General features: G+C 47.4%; 1 protein-coding gene across 2 annotated transcripts in view; it reads right to left on the minus strand.

Moving 5' to 3' along the window:
• The window catches only part of gli3 (GLI family zinc finger 3), a 97,575-nt gene that overhangs the window by 42,684 nt on the left and 37,132 nt on the right, over positions 1–17,759 (minus strand). For both annotated transcript variants that reach the window (XM_078291327.1, XM_078291326.1), the window contains exon 4: positions 2,939–3,044. In XM_078291327.1, coding sequence (XP_078147453.1) covers positions 2,939–3,044 — 106 coding nt within the window. The remainder of the gene's footprint in view (positions 1–2,938; positions 3,045–17,759) is intronic.

Here is a 17,759-nt window from a genome sequence, read left to right on the forward strand (position 1 = left end):
TTCAAGGCAAAAAAAAACACTTCTGCTGGTCCCGGATCAGCGCAGGACATTGAGGCCCTGCTTAAAGTTGGAACGTTATAGAAACTCAGAAGAGGTTGGTCTTAGTTTGCACTGGTTTCAACTCAAACTGGGGGTGTTGAACCTGTTTCAGTTTCACATTTCAACCATGTGAAATGCTGTGCCTTTCTGTGAATATAGGACTTCCTCAGCAAAGCAAGCACCCACAAGAAGGGACCCCCACCCTCCTCCCCGACCCCGAGGCTTTAATATTGAATGGCACATTGGTACCTTCCCCACAAGAATTCATAAACTAACCGATTAGCCTCTGTCTGTAATTGCGCTCTCCCATGCCTAATAGGGGAGGTGAGGTAAAGAGGAAAAAAAAAACAAAGGACAGTTAATTTGTGATTTCCTCTGCTCATTTGAAGGCAAATTAAGTGTCAAACAGCTAATACAGAGCATATTTCATTTTATGAGCTTTTAATTTAATTCCACCGCCTCATATCGCTGGAGCCCGTTAGCTGCACTGCTAACGCCCGCTCCTCATCTAAAACAAGGGGCCATAAATAAACATGTTTCAATTAGGCCCTTCACGGTAATAGGATATGATTCTGTTCATTTGCCACATATGGATGGTGGATGTGTCATTGTGGCGGGAGGAAACGAGCTGCTGGGCGTTCTTGGTGTTTTTCTCCGGCCACTGATGCCCAGTGGTGGCTGGCTTGCGTGCGTGGCGGGGGAAGCTGGCTGGATTGATGGGACTGCCGCAGGGCCAACCCAACTGTAATTACAGGCCGTAATGAGAGGCTGCATGGGGAAGTACTGCAATAATAGTCCCTGTGTACTTAGGCATATCTTTGAGAGGGCTAATAACGATTAATTCTGCTCACTGAGGAGAACTTGTCTTAAAACAATTCAATATTTCTCCATAAGCCGCCTCCTGTCCTCCGTTCCCTGAAGCTACGGCTATACGTTGACTGCCTCTATTTGCTCAGGCTACAAGCAACATTAGTGAGGCGGACGGCATCACTTTGAATCCTAGGAGGCGTTGTAGCTTCCTAATGGTGAAGTTTGGCCACAGCTAAAACTTGCAGCACAAAGCCTGGAAGTATCATTATCTTTAATTTGCCATCAGGTGGTTGGATCCAGCTGTAATACTGTGTTTTGTTTTGTTTTTTAAATCAAGCAGACAATATTGTTGCTCCTTGTATGAAGACTCAAAACTAGTTGAGATCATCTCTGTATGAAACACGTAAGTCCATTGATAACGTGTATGACAGCGAGTTCACAGACTCGATTTAAATAAGGCCGGCCACTAAACAGCTGTCTAATAATAATGACAAATAGTTTCCCTCAGCGTAGCGTGTCATATTAAACAGCTCTATGCTTAATGGCTTGGATAAATAGGCCATAAGTAGCGTGGCAGAGCACGGCCGTGTCTCCAGTGACAGCAAACCAAGCGCACAGATAACTCCTGTCCGGGCCGAGTGACTGAAGACACCGCCGCTCCGTAACTTCTCCCCCCTTAATTCAATTCACCGGCTCTTGTGTTGTCCCTCCACCCCCTCCTCCCGTCTCTCCTCCCCCCTCCCTAACCTGTGCTCCAGATCTCACCAAAGCGCTCCTGACGGATAACAAGCCAGGCTGTTTGTTCGAGCCTATGTTGCCGGCGCGTGTTCGCCCCATTATCTCCGCATAAGCTAAATGCTAAATTATATTTGCCATTTTGTTTGCGGTGACACGGGGCATCAATCACCTCCCCTTTTTTTTTATTTCCTCGCCTCTCTCCCTCTTTCCTCTGCAGCGGGAGACGGGGGTTGAGAGGTGGGGTGGGCCGGAGGGGGGGGGGGTGGGTGGGGGTGGCGGGGGGGGACATAAAAAATTCATTACGCTTAGTGGCACATCGGCAAGGGAGAGATATGACTCCTGAGGAGGAGAAGGGGGGAGTTGATAATGATGAAGAATATCAAACATAATGCGGCCCAAGTAGCTGCCCCATCCAATTTGTCCCCGTCGCGCACTGATCGCTTCCTCCGTGTCTGCGGGTAAGAAACTAGCGCCGGCAAGGACGATGGAGCATCTCCTTGCCGTACTCACTGTTCGGGCACAAAGAATATAAATGATGGAGAGCGTAAAAGAGACGGAAAGAGTGAAAGAGAAAGGCGTGAGAGGGCGAGTAAAAGTGAGAAAAAGTCAAGAGTCATTTTGAATCGTGTGTGTGTGTGTGTGTCTGTGTGTGTGTGAGTGAGTGAGCTGACGCAGAAGCTGAGGGAATACACCCTTTACGAGGGCTTTGAAGTTAGCTGCTGACCTGGCCAGCACCACCAGAAGCGCTCGAGGAAAAAATGAGACTACTGTATAAGAGTCTCCCCGCTTAATATACTTACCACCCTCTCTCACAAGGCGTGACACCATGTTTTTACCCACTTCACCTTTGATTGCTTGTGCGTGCGTGTTAGTGGATGGGGCGGGATGGTTAGTTGTATACATGTACAGTTCATGTGTCAGGAGGAGATCTGTGTGTGTGTGTGTGTGTGTGTGTGTGTCAGAGAGGTGTAGATGTCAGGGGAGGGGTGCTTCCTTCTCTTGACAGGGCTTGATCACTGCTCTTATGAGGATCGCACGCTCCCAGGCTCCCCTCGCCCCGCTCTCATTTCCATTTTCTCTGACACATGTTCATTTGCGTGTCTCTGACATGCGGATCATGTTCCGCGCAGACGGGGCCACGGCCTTTGATCTGGAGAGGCAAGGAGGCGCCACGCCCACCGGCAGAAGTTCAGGAGCCTGATTCATATCGCCATTAACAGTGGGAGCTCCCGTCGATAGCCGTGATGCAGCCGAATCGACTGTGTTCTCAGACGTGATCAGCAAAATTTCGGAAATGGCCTGTGTGTGTGTGTGTGTGTGTGTGTGTGTGAGACCAGTTTGAGAGACTCACACGTGAAGAGGGGGCACAGGGGAAGGTTCGTAGATGTAGCGTCCCTGGGCATGTCTGTCATCGATGGGCACCGGAGGATGGAAGGCAGGGAAAAACTGTGGTGGAGCTGCATTGAGAGAGAGAGAGAGAGAGAGAGAGAGAGAGAGAGAGAGAGAGAGTAGAATAAACATTAGACATGACTGCACTCATAACTTGAGATCTTGCTTTTTTTCATTACTTTTTCTACAACCATTGACTTGTATTCTCTATAATGTATTTCCATGTGAATTCCCTCCTATGTGATCGCCCTCCTCAGCTGGTCTAAATAGCAGCTGTAATGAAAGGCAGTGGTTTTGATGGCTATCTTTCAGCAGACCCGCCCAAATGAGGCCTCATTAAACACACTGAACTAGAAGCCGCACTGCTCCGAAACGTTCACTGAAGAAGTCGTCTTAAATGGCTCAGGGCTGATACAACTCAAAATAAACCGTGATAAATAACTGTAAGAAATGGCATTTTTCTCACCGCACCAAGCATAATATGGTTTCGTACAAAGGATAACATTAAAGAACAACCACTGAAACATACAAAATGAGAACAAAAACGTAGTAGATTCAGGCGCAAAAATGTTTCGTCACAACTGCCAGAAAGAATCGGGAGGCTTTTTTCCCCCCTCCAGATAAAACATTAAAACATTTGCATAATATCAGCTTCCAAGCCTTTTTCTATTTTTACCCCTGAAAGGGAAACTGTTGTGCTGCCACCAGGCTGGATTCACATATTTATGTTATCCTCTAACCTCAACTGCACTCGTCTCCTCTGAGGTAAAACTTCCTTCAAACTAGGGCTGGAATTTGGTTTCGTAACTGAGCTCCCTGTGCATCCATTGTTGGACAAGTTGCAACATGGGCAACCCATGAGTGTGAATTTTGCTCCAATGCTAACTACCTGAGGGTCGGGTTGTGAAACTGAAATGGGTTAAAACTTGCACAGACCTACAGACTCACAGCACATACAGAGTATCACACACGCAAACACACATATAGCTATGACAGTGCACACACACATTCTCACACATCACCTGAGGCAACTACAGACACAGACAGAAAAACACACTTGGCAATGGGAGTGAACACACACACACACACACACAAACTCACATGTACAATCTCACGCACCTCATAAGGACACTAATCCACAAGGCAACTTTTTGGGCAACTCTAACAGCATCCAATGAGCGGCTGCCTTATTTGCATAGGAACATCTCATTGCCACGAAACATGTCTCACTTTGTTGCCTGTTGCTGAGAGTCTCACTTTGTCGCCTGTTGCCAGCTGCACTGCCCAAAAAAATACCTTGTGTATCACCACCCTGAGGCACAAGCATGTGTCAACATCTGCATACCTGCAGACAACAAGTCTCTATCTCCGAACAGACGTGTGATCTGTTAAGGCTGCAGGGATGTTGTTTTTAGCCTCTGAACATCTGGCACCGGGTGCCAAGGTGTGGAGGGCGGGTTGCCAGACAGAGAGGTGCTCAACAACTCTACCAGTGCTGCTCCATGCCAAACACAGCTGCACCATGGGGCGACACAGCGGGTGTTAATCCGCCAGCACCTCTCACGTCCGGTTAGCTCATCACTCACTCATTCATTCTGATGATCACTACCAGCTTGACCAAGGCCAAGCATGGCTCCAATCAAGAGGGACTCAGTTCAGGTGTTGTTTGTCTTCCTGCAGCATTGGCCTACAGGTCTTAGGCGTGTCACTTTAAATAAAATTACTGCGGGTTTAATTTCATATCTTGATGATGATTACCCTTTCCAAATGACGCCTTCAACTATTACTCTAAATAGAGCAATCTTAGAGCAAATTGGAGTAACAGCAATGCAGTATGATGTGTTGGAAGGTAGGAGTAAAATAACTTCATGAAATACCCTCGCACAGCTTTCAGAAACCATTCGGGGGATTTCTTCTTGTTTTCACAACAGCAGAGATAAGTGGTAAAAGCCTCCTCCTGCATGCAGCTCTGGCAATGTATCTGACCCCTCTGTCTCTGTGTGTTTGATAGCTTCCTCCTGATGACTCAGTTTTGGCCTGGCTCACCTCGCCTGATTCCAGAGAGGGGGATACGAGGGCAGAATCTGCTATCAGTTTTGTTTACTCTCCATAGCTCCACTCCTGGGCAGCCGGCCCTGGGCTGTCAGAGTCTGGAATGAACCCTCAGGTTTGCCACAGCCTCCATACTTTATGCTAGCTCCATGGAAATAAAGACTTAAGGGCCCATTCACATCTAGAACGCTAACTATAAAGATAAGTATGAACTATAAGGATGCAGTCGCTCAAGCATTCACACTACAACAGTATCTGTGATAAGTTCCTCAGCAAATGAAGTCAGCTACTGAATTCTGTCACCCCCTTCTTTCTTACAACTTTAATTTGATTGGTTGAAAGTGTTTTTATCGTTGTCTCTTCATCCAAACAATCGCTCTGAGATTGAACCAAAAATATAGTTGCAGTTTTGCATGTTTTTATAGTTATCATTGTAGTAGTAGCCTATTTACTTAGAACGATCTAAATGTCTTTATAGTTACAGTTGTCTTATCGTTTTAGATGTGAATGGGCCTTTAATGTTGATTATTCTATATGATCCGTCCCCACATTGCAGAAATCCCATTCTGCACCTCTGTCCTGAGGCAGAGGGGATGACTAAACTGCAGAGACTCACCCCCAACACACACACACACACACACCTCCATTCTCACATCCGCCCCTCCACGTTGGACTACCCAGACCCCCTCTCTGTTTATGTCTCCACACAGCCTTGCCTAGCCCCTTTTCCTCGCTCCTTCCTCGGTCTCCCCCCCTCCCTCCTCCCCTCTCTGCGGCCCTTGACTCCTCAGCGTGGCAAACCGTTCCGCGGAGGTTTATTTGAATCCGACTCAGAAGTTTACTTTACCACGGCCCTATCTAAATAGAGCCTGCCACCTCTTTTACACCAGCGCGGCTCTCCATTAGCAAGGCAAACAGCCCCGTGTCACTAGAGGGAATGTATACAGTCGCAAAGAACAGAGGGAGAGAGAGAGAGACTCCATCCTGCAATCTATCTCCAGTGTTTCCTGTAGGGACTCCTTACTGTTTACTCCGGGAGTAAATTGCCCCGGCTCTTCTGGATATTCAGGGGTATTCTCGTCCTCTAATACAGAATACAGCTGGAGGGTATATAGGAAGCCAACGCACGCGCCGCAGCTTTCACCTTCCCACTGTGGCTGCAACAGCACAGCAGTTCCAGCATTCCTAAGGAAAGCGTAATCATGATGGTTTTGCCCCTGCTGCATATGGTAAACCGCCACTGGCAAAATGAGAGGGATTAAACAAATCATCTCCCGCAGCCAAATGCCGATTCCAATAATTCACCAAACATTGGATATCGAAGTTCACAAATATATGAAAGAGTTCATGTGTCTTCTTTGGCATGCGACTTTGGCTTCTGAGTGGAAAATCTTTTGAAATATGTCAATGGGTAACGTTTTTCACAGCTCTCTGCCAATTCATCAGCACTTCAGAACTCTTCTGAAATATTTTAATGACCCCCGAGTAACTTTTCAGAGCAGCGGTATTAATTTTTAGTTTAAATTTTTTTTTTCTTTTAGGAGAAGGGATGGAAGTCATTAAGACATGATTACAAATGGGTCTTAATGAAAGGGCAATTAGAGGCAAACTTTGACCGGGCTCATTAATTCTAATTCAACACAAACACACCGTGCTCAGGACCAAAAGCCAGCTTCCCCTTCATTAAAAAGAGGATAGTAATTGCCTTGTCCTTTATTGGACACTTGAATAATTTCAAAGGAGGGGGAGGACAAGGGGAGGATAAAGCCTAAAGCACATCATTTGCAATATCCTTATTGGTTAATCTCCTTTCATAATGTAAGTTCCACCACAGAGGATCTTCATTGTACTTTGGAGCGTATTTGATGCCATACTTTAGGGAGAATTTGAGCTGTCACTCACGAATCTGACTTGAGTTTTGATAATACACAAACAATTTCTCTTCTTCCCCTTTTGTTGTCAAGTCAGCATTGTGAGTTTATTGTCTTGACGGCTAGACCTGGGCTCCTCCTCTGCTGTGGTGAGGGTTCAGTGACTCCGCTCTAACAGTGTGTCATCTGCAGCCGAGGACGAACAGTCTTCCATAAACACTGCACTTCTCATCGATGCTCCGCTGCAAGAGCACAAAGAGCCAGTGACAGATTGTCATAAGCGACTAAGGCGGAGTGAGAAAAGGGCTGCTGGGGCCTGCTCCAGAGGTTTGTGAATTGCTAATGTGGAACATATGAAGCCTGTGCCGGGGCTGCGACTGCCAGATTTCATTACGCCACCTCTCTCCTCGCTCATGATCTCACTGCTCAGGCACGCTCGTCTGCAGCGAGGCCCGGAGCCACACCATGACTGTGGGGAGAGCAGCGCGCCGCGGAGTGTGTGAAAGATGCTCAAGACTCTGTGTTTGTGTACGCGTGTGTGTGTGTGTGTGTGTACGCAAGAGCATGTGTGTGTGGCTTGTGTCGCTCCTTTTTCTGAGTGAATGCATGCCAGACTCTGCTACGTTTGAATGCATATTTGCATCACTGTGAATACATACATAAAAGTAATATGCTACATTAAAGAAAAAATCCACCCAAAAACACTTTAACACTGTTAAAAAACAGCTATTGGTGCTGCACCTTGCATTTCTCTGCTTATTTTGCTGTTTGGTGTATTTTTCTCATTCCCACAGATAACTGTCCAAAAACGAAAATTGTGTGTCGTCACATTGAGATAACGCAGTTACAACGGACTTTGATAGCAGAAAAATTTAGCGATCTAAAACATCAATGGTAAATGACAAGAGCAAGGGCTTCTTTCTAGACTCACTATTTTGCACCGACATTCAACAATCATACAGGCAGAAATCCATCATAGAAGAGGCAAAGACGCCAATTTCTCCACCGACAGTAGCCTCAACAGACCGTAATACAATGCAACAGCAAGACATGTTTGCATTTCGAGTAAAGGGTGCAGCTGTGATCACTGATGCACCCCGATGTTCACAAATTAGTTGGCCAGCTATATATTTATATGGCCGTACGCCCACCTTTGATTGAAAGCAGCAAGTTCACGCCCCTTCTCTGGTGGTTGTCAAAAGTCATTCTGGGAAATGTAAGAAATCACTAACTGAAGTAGAAGTATGGCTGAGGGAAAGTGGATTCACCAAAAAAGTAAATTGAAACTTTATCGCAAAATAACTCCTGGAATGCACTGAACATCACAAATCGATGATATGTAACAGTGTAAGAGTATCTGAGGGTGGACTTTTCCTTTAACTAAGCATACATGTAGAATGGCATATCAGCATGCAGGCACGACTGTGTGTATATGTGCATGTACTGTATGAGTCGGTGTGTTTGACTCTGCACGGGACCCTTCTGAAACAGCTTTCCTCCGGTGATAGCAGCAATGTGACACTGAGCCTCCACTGTCCGGCTGGCAGGGGATGGAGCCACAGCGGCTCACCTGTGCCTGTGTTTCTCTCAGCAGCCCCATGCAGGCTCTGTCAGCATCAGAAGACGAGCTTCGGAGGCTGGCCCCCCCGCTGATCAATCCCTTCACACCCCGTCTCTCATGATGTTTGCTTATACTGAGACCTCAAGCTGTTTGGACAAGTAAATAACACTTTCGGCGACTGTTTAGCTAAGCTCAGTGGGAGTTGCTGTTGACTTTTGGAGCGCTTTGCTTAATTACGGGTCCCAGATTGTTTCAGGTCTAATGGCCTAATTACCGCTGTATAAATTAGCCTAATGTTCTTGCTGTGCCGAGCTTTCTCTACTGTACGAAGGGGCTTGGGCACCAGAACAGAGACAGAGTAAGATAAAAAACAGGCCTTTACTCAGCAAAGACCAACAGTAAGAGAGAGGGGGAAGAAAGTGAGCGGAGAGGTTAAATAACAGAAGAATGTTAAGTGTTGCCTTGCCAATCTCGCTGCCATTCATCATATACGCGAGGCTGGCAGATCACACTCTGCCCTTCCTCTGCAAATCAATAGATTTTTTTCTCTCTTCCGCTGTATTCTGTCCCACTTTTTCTCTCTCTCGCTCGCTTATTTTCTCTCACGCTCTTATACACACACGTTTTTTTTCTGTAGGGAAAATGGTGAAAAAGAACGAGAGAAAAGAGAAAATAGGTGCTAAAAAGATAAACGCAGCTATGCATGATAATACACTCTCTGTTCAACTGTACATTCCATCGCTACTTACTGTCAAAAGTAATTTGTTAGTCTAGACTGAACAAGTCAGTTAGTGCCCATCCTTCTTCATATTTCTACATGTCTATGCATATTGACATTTATACTGCAGCTGAATATTCAAGCAAATTATCTCTTTATTGCAACCTTTATACCAGTTAAGTATAGCATAATTTGATGTTGTATTAAGAAAGTAGACCACGAGTTTCACTATATTTATAGTAATCTCCCCACCTTAAACAGTGATATGTAACAATTCTCTATCATACAAATTCTAAAAAGCTTAAATTTTCACAGATCCCATGCCAAATGCATTTCCATTTGCAGGCCATTGATCTGAAAACATTTAAGAAGGCCTGCTTTTAGCAACCAGGAGTCAGGAAGCAAAATGTTGAAGATCAAGATGTATGGTCCAAGTAGCTTGCAGTTACCTCCTTTACCCCCTCCCTTCCCCATAAGTCACACAAATATCTTAATGGAACTCCAGCATCTGCAAGACATTTACCAAGCTGAGTCAATCTTAACAAATTGCACGCCAGGGCAGGGACCCTCGCGTTGCTAGAGAGTGGAGCTAAGCACGCACCGCTCTTCCCGGGGCCCCCAGCACCAGCAGCCCCAGCCATGCCCCCTTTTCTCCCCTCCCTTCCCCACCTCCCTTCCTCCCTGTATCCCAGTGTGGATCAGGGAGTGAAGGTTATTTCACGAGGCCTCTGCGGAGCGCCAATCTATCTCCTACATTTGGTGAATTTCTCCAGATTGGGATAAGCTGGGGAGCAGAACAAAGCGCTATGCGTTGGCCCTCTCCCCTCGCTCCAGTACCCCCCCCACCTCCCCACCCCCCACCCAGCTGGGGAGAGATTTACACAGCAGTTTAGTAGCTGAAACACTGCACTACACCTCTCTCCCCCTCTCTTTCTCTTTATCTCTCTCATCTGTCTATCTCCTTCCCTCCAAACAACGATGCCTCTCAGAGAGGAGGGAGTTGATTTAAACCTCAGGTTAACTCACCAGGACTTCACAACATTTACTTCGCTTCTGCTCCCCTCCCTGTGTGATTTATGCTAGTCAAATGGAAGGTTGTTTTAAGGTTCGATCGTTTTTGAGAGCTGCGTTTAGGTATTTAATGTCACTGAATAAATAAAAAGGGACATCCTCAAACTAACACTCTAAGACATCTTTATATGCTTGTATCATGCTAAACAGAAATTATTCTGATTTACTGTGGCACATATATAATATATGAGCCAAGGCAGTATCAGTGACAGTGTTCATGACTGCCACAGCCGTATCATGCAACTCTGTGACAGATTGGCCCTATACAGCCCTATGGCGCAGCTCCTCCCTGGGCCCCCGTGCAGGCGATATTGGGGCTGTATGTGGCTGTGTGATAGTGACTGTGAGGCTAATACACCTGCATCAGTCGAGGATACCGTATAATAACACACAGGCTGGACACTGCGGGGGAAATAGGCACCGGACAGCTTCTCAATTCTGACCCACGCTGAGAGGCGAGGGGGCAACATCACTGACCAAGACCACTCAAGTTAATGTCATTCTTCTGATTACGAACTGACACAGTGTAAGAAACAGTAATGGCACAACTCTGGTTTAAAAAAACAAAACAGTATTAAGTTGTTATACTGTACCCTCAAATAGTGTTTTTCCCAGTGTTGGTTTGTTCACTCCTGTGTTTCCCACAGAGCTCAGATAGACGTTGGACGAAGCCTGTGTAGGCCTCAAGAGGTACGTGGCCATTATTTGTGCTAATGGAGGAAACTGTGTGTCACAGAGCAAAGCCGGGAGGAAGCCCAGTGTCACAGCATTCAGACAAATGGCTGCTGGGTCTGCAGGGCCAGGCAGGGGTCGACACTTCTGGACCAATTAGGTCTTATGAGCGCAGCAACATCTGGAACTCTCTCTTTCTCTGTCGTTCCCTTTCTCTCCCTCACATCCGAGCCCTCTGCATTGCTGTCACCTTACCCTCTCTTTCACCCTCTCTCTCACTCTTGCATCCTCTCCCTAATTCTTTCAGTTAATCCCACTCTCTCCCTCTCTCTTTCTTTGCCTCTCTCATTATTCAAAGCGCATCCTCCTGATCTCTCCCCTTTCCCTCCTCACAGCATCCCAAAACAAGGACAAAGTTGTAATCCATTTACTGCACCCCTGTCAACAGATTCCACCCAAATAATCCTAAAAGACTTACAACCAGGGCTAGGTACTATCAAGGGAACGGAAGGAAAGAAGAGGGAAAAGAGGAGCGAGAGCAGGAGAGAAAGAGGGAAGAGAGAGGAGAACATGCGACGGAGCGAAGGAGTGAGACAACAGACGATGGGAACTTGTGTCACAGTGATTTGAGTCTTTGTCACGCAGGTGGCGCCCAGGGGTTCCCTCGGCCCGGGCAGAGAGACAAACTGGGGCCCGTGTAAACCTTAAAGAGGATTAACCCTGCCGGAGCGCTTTAATGAGACCTGAAAGTGCCGGGCACCGGAGAGCCCCACTGATTGAGCCGGGCTCGAGTCGGCTCCCAACGGCCCGCCGGCCCAGTGGCCCAGCAGCGCTGCGGCAGCCCCGTGGCCTACAGCCGCCCGCTCACACTGAGCCACATCAAAGCAGCCCGTCTGGGAGAGCCCCGAGACGGGAGGAGGGGCGGAGGGGCGGAGGGGAGGTGGAGAGTGTGAGTGAAGGAGAGTTGGAGGGTGGGAGGGGGGGGGGGGGGGGAGGGGGCGGCTGGATGGAGGAATCCCTTATCTCCTCCTGAGAGGATGCTGCTCTGTGGTGCGAGATTGTCTGGAGCTGCCACCTGTCCCAGGCATCTTTGAAGGCAACACTAAAGCCTGTGATGGGCCTGACCTCCTTGAGCTCCCATTCTTTTATGTCTCTCTTCATTTTCTGCTTTGTTACACCCCCCCCCACCCCCCACCCCCACCCCTCTCTCTCTCTCCTTCTCCACTCTCTGTGGCTCCACTCTCTCTTTCTTACCCCTCTGTCTCACTTAGCCTCGGCCTCGGCTCTGTCTCTCTTTCTCTCTCTCTCTTTTCTCCGGAGATAAGTGGAAGGGGCAAGGATGAATTCCTCTTATATTTCACCAGGCTGGTAGAAACATTTTAATTACATTGCGTTCATCAGCCTCTTCCTTGTGTAGAACAATATATACAGGCGACCCTCTGAGGAAGAGAGGAAGATACGGGTTGTTGGCTGAAGGGATAAGGGTGCTTATCTTTACCACTATGTGAGAGGAATGCAAATACAAAAAGGAGCGATGAGATTTGGAAACAAACATGTAGACGGGTGTAAAATAACTCTTGATTCTCCCGCAGCACACAGTGGTGATTATCCTGCTGGAGACTGCAGGGTAACTTAAGGAGGAGAGAAAAAGCTCAAGATATTGTGGTTTTAAACAGCTAGCGGAGGAGAAGCCCTCATGAGCCTCGAGTATTGTTCCTCCCGTTTTTGTAATATAGTGCTTAATGTTGTTGTTGCTGGTGGTGTTTGTTGTGGTTGGTTGCCCTCACGGACGGAGAAGATGCAGCAAATCTTTATTTTACGCCTTCACCACTTCGGCGCATTGTCATTGTTCTGACTCTGCCTCTGTGTGTTGACTGATTAACCATTCTCATTTGAAAAGAGAACTAAAAAACGCAGACAGATGTTGCTAGAATGATACCAAGAAATGCTGAGTATTCCTCTTTGAACATCTTAAGTCGCCTGAAAATTCTTTTTAATTCTTCTTAAGTCATTTCAAGTTTAATCTTGTCATTGTAATTAGAACTGCCATTATTCCAAGATATTCAATTCACACACATCAGCTTTGTGGTAGCAAGAGTACCACATGACCTTAAGATGGCATGGAAGTGCATTCTTGAAGCACTTCAAACTTTGCCTAACCCCCTTAAATCATCAAGCGCTACAAAAGGGCACATGCTTATGAGAATATGGCCTATCTTACAGCATGAGATTCCTCTAATAAGCTGTATAAAAGGGGATCATCTGATTATCCCTGGTGCGCTGGACCAAGGGGCCACAGGAGAGCGCAGGCCCATGTTGTTCTTTCTTGATGAACAGAGGTGGATGGAAAGGATCCCTCTCCATTGCCTGCAGTGTGCCCCGGGCTTCTCTACGCCGGCGCACCACTGGAGGGACTACACCGTGCCGCCATGCTCAAAAAGCCAATATTGAAACCATCACAAAGGCAAACACTTACCCTTGAAACAGGCACGTGTCTCCCCACCCCGTCTCTCTTCTGTAGTCCCCAGTTCTTTGGGGAAGAGCGCTTGAACCTGCATCACAGCTCGTACTTTTGATGTAAAAACCAATAGGATGCCAGAAAGTTGGCTCTGTGAGTGCAGTTTCGGAGAAGAGCCTTGTATACAGTATGGCTTTTTCAGTGTAATTTTTCTACATGCACACACACACACACACAGCTCTCCATAGCTTTCTCTCACTCTCTCTACATCTCTCTTTCTTTCAAGGCTAAGACACATGGAAAGGTCCATATGTGTGACTCTGAATGAACGAGCACTGTAATTAACTGTAGAGAGTCCGGGGCCATTGTTGTGCAGATCACGTTCAGTTTGGTGACAGCCAGCTCATTCAGTTCAGTGGTCAGCTGCATTTTGATATTGAGGCAGACAGATTGACGTCAGGGCAGCGGCTGGCCACGCTACGGCCCAGTAAACCAGAGATCAGCTCCGCACAGCAGTCTGGAGTTTAACCCCTGTGACTGGACACCCACCACCCCCACTCCATAAACCCCGCGGCTGGTTCTCCGCCATGGCTCAGTGTTCCCGCCAGCTTTCCCAGAGCACAGGGCCGGTATGATCCAGGTAGCGGTCACCTCTGGCCAGGCTCAGAGAGCAGGGTTATTGTGATACATGTGAAGGAATCCTGCAGCCAAGAGATCCATACCTCCACCGCCTCTAGCTTAGCAGGCCAGGTTTCAGAGATCAGTCATGGACAACAAGGCTTTGGTCTGCGGATTAGGCCCTGGCGGCCAGATCTGGGCTAGATTTTTAAAGGAGCTAGCCCAGAGACTACTGGGCTGATAGGCAGACACCACAGCCTGGAGATACAATTTATGGGTCTGGTTTATCCTATCAATGATCCACTGTATCACAGATACTATTGCCAAACTATGTCATTTAAGTACCAAAATACTTAAGCATTGTTTCCAAAGCTTAGCGATTTCACTTCCCTCGAGTTGCCTTCCTTTTCACTAAACATCTTCTGATGTTTCAATGCAGTTTAACATTCACAAGAAAGCCATTGAAGAGAATGTGCATTAAGTCCCTCCGCGGGATGTGTTTAGTCTGGCGAGGAAGGGCAAGTGTTTAAGAAAGAGACAAACACTTTAAGGAAGAGGATCCCCTTGGAGGAAGCAGAGATGCGTCGCCAGCAAGTGGGCTCACTGTTGCTGCAGGACCACTGACCCGCTAATCGGCGCACAATGTAAACAGATGTCAGCGCTGCGCATCCCATTCACACTTCCACACAATTAAGATCTTAAAAAAATGGTTTCTCTCTCATTAATCCTCATCCCAATCCTTTCTCCTTATCCCACAGCAAAGCCCCATGTATTAGTGTTGTGGTAAGAAGGATATGGACTCTTATCCAGTGTTTGCCCAAGAAAAGCGGCTAAGACTCAGGCATCACCACGATTTAGCTAATGCTAACAATGGGGGCAATGTTTCCTTAGTGCCTCCTCTTTTCTGCACTGAAGTGGGTGTAAAAACCAGAGTAAACACCGTCTTAGGCCACAGACTTAAGAGGAGTGGGAGAGCACAAGGCTGGGTGAATAGCAGAGATTTGCCAGGAGCAGAGACCTCTGAAGATAAACCCCCCCCTCTCTCCTTTATTCCCCTCTCTTCTCGTTGCTCAACTCCCACGCCTCCCAGAGCTTCGCCACCACGTTAACGACCCAGCGGCCAGGTGTGGGGAGGCTGCAGGTGCCGCTGCATTTAGGCACATTAAGCACTGACACACACCAGCGCCAAGAGTAATCGGATTTACCTGGCTGTCCGCTGCATGGCGTGGCGCACTGTGCAAGCACAGCACAAAGGCTCAGGGCCCCCTCTCCATCACACACACACACACACAAACACACACACGCACACAGACAGACACACACACACATACACACACACACCTGGGATGAATTTAGGAGGTGATAGAGCCCCCATAGAGGGACTGCCGCTGTTTGAGTAAGGGCTGTGTGTGTCTGCATGTGTGTGTATATGCATGCATGTGAGTGATTTTGTGTGTGCGCATATGTGTGTGTGTGTGTGTGTGTGTGTGTGTGTGTGCTCACATGTGTGTGTGAGTGTGTGGAAGCAGTAACCAGAACAGCAGTCAATGCCTTTTCACACCTTGTGGCTCTGTGGAGCCACAGGCTTCTGGTTCAAAGCAGCGAAGGGAAGGGAGGGGAAGAGGAGGTTTTAGGGGGAACCCTTCCCTCTGCTGACCCCCAGAGTGCCGGAGCACTGGGGATTGAGCTCCGGTCCTGGGTTCAATCAGACAGAATGGGACCGGTGCCTTTAGGGACACCCCATGTCCTCAACACCTGGTGCCAGGAGAAGCTATTTTACACAGCAATGCCCCCGTCTCAGATCATAAGTCTTCCTGAGCTGAGTCAGGATCAAGCACTGACAGAACCATCAGTGAAACCCCACTAGAAGTCAATTAGAGTAGACTTTGTATTATTTTGTCTTTACTGCGCTGGTAAACAGTGAAAAGTGCTATATAAATAAAGTTTATTACTATTATAATTCAATCTTAACTTTTACATTTAATTCTTGTGTAATATATCTACTGAGATGGTATCTAAGAATACCAAAGAATTCTATACAACAGTGTAGAAAAAGCAGAGAAAACCCTATGTGTGCCTTATACCTATATGTCTCCTTCGCAGCACCTTGCCCTGTACTCTACTCTCTACTACTACTGCCCTGTATGATTGCAGTCTTACAGCCTCTTAAAGTCCCCATGCAGAAAGAATGGAGCCTCTTGAGGCTCTACGGCCCTTTTGACTTTCCCTGCTGCTTTTGAACTCTCCATTTCAGACCGAGACTTTTCCACATGACCCCAAGCCTCACTGTGACCCCCCGACTACCCCGCTCCCCCCCCCAGGCTTCAGCGGTCTGGAACCTCCAGAGCTCCTTCACACATACCCACACACATACATAAAATGAGAAGTGGCAGTGTTGCTGAGCTGGGTCGGGGTGTAATGGCCAGTAATGTTTTGTGCCTGTGAGGCTCCTGTCCAAAGAGCCGCTGCCTGGTTTTAAGTAACCTTTCCCTTAAGGAGGCACCTTGGTGACTCTGAGGGCTGGGAGGCATGGAGGCACCCAAGCAAAGGGGAGTAGTGGCTAATGAAGTGGCTGAATAAATAGAGTTACAGTATAGGGTTGGGGTCCACTGGCCTTTCCATTACTGCCTCTGGATTAAAAGCACTCTGTCCCACTCTGTCTGCCCCAATTCAGGGCCAATTTAACCAAACTAAACAAGCCATCACATCAAATCCTTGTCTGCAGGCCAAGTCCAGGCTACAGTGGCCACCAAATTAACCTCCTAATCAGCCTCTTACTCTCCAATCATCTATCTCCTGTTCTCTCTTTCCACATACACACACAGTTTCACTTTCATCCAACTACTACTGTCTATCTCACCTTTTCTCAAATTATCGTCAGTATCTCACTCAAGCCACAGCTCTCCCTTCACCTCAATCTCTCAGGCTTCATCTCCATTAGTCTCTCTCTCCATCGCCCTCCTTCCTGCCTTTCTCTCACACAGTCTCTGAGTCCCAGAGAGAGAGAGAGAGAGAGAGTAGGGGGTGGTGAGGTTTGACTCGGCGCTGCTTTGGGGCTTTGAAGTGTGTGTTGATGAGGGAAAGTGGAGTACTGTGCTCAGACAGGCCCCTAATGAGGGAATTAAGAAGCTACGCTGGCCGTTCCCCATACTAACTTCCCAGGCACAAAACAAGGGATGTGTGTGTGTGTGTGTACGTGTTCACGAGTGTGTGTTGGTGTGTGTGTGTGTGTGTAAAAGAGAGAGCAAGCACAAGAGAGAGGCTAATCTGTCAGACTTAATCAAGCGTCTAGCAGTCCTGCCTCTCACCTACAGTAAAGAGAGAAACTTGGCCTCAGCGTTGGGGTGCTACAAGCATGTCCTTGAGCCTTCTAGTTCCTTTACACTGTATACTTCACAAAACCCATAGGCTGCTTCAAAGATTCACATTCAAATCATCAATCTACAGCATTTCCCTATAGACTCCAGACACAACGTGTGACAACCAAGTCGATCGTTACAGAAATGACCACAGACACCACAAACACAGTAAAGAAGAAGAAGAGAGAGACTGCAGGACTGACCCCTCTACCACAGTGGTTGGCGGACCACCAGGGGTCCTTGAGGGGGTTCTAGGGGGTCCCCAGCAAATTGATGAAATGTTAAACTCCATCATTAATTCATTTACAAGAAGTTAACAGCATTAGAGAATGTGGAAGAATGACTATTTTGATCATAGTTTCACTGTTATCTCTCTACCTACAATAAAGATAGTCTTGGAATT

The sequence above is a fragment of the Centroberyx gerrardi genome, chromosome 22 (assembly GCF_048128805.1).
Source record: "Centroberyx gerrardi isolate f3 chromosome 22, fCenGer3.hap1.cur.20231027, whole genome shotgun sequence".
NCBI lineage: Eukaryota > Metazoa > Chordata > Actinopteri > Beryciformes > Berycidae > Centroberyx > Centroberyx gerrardi.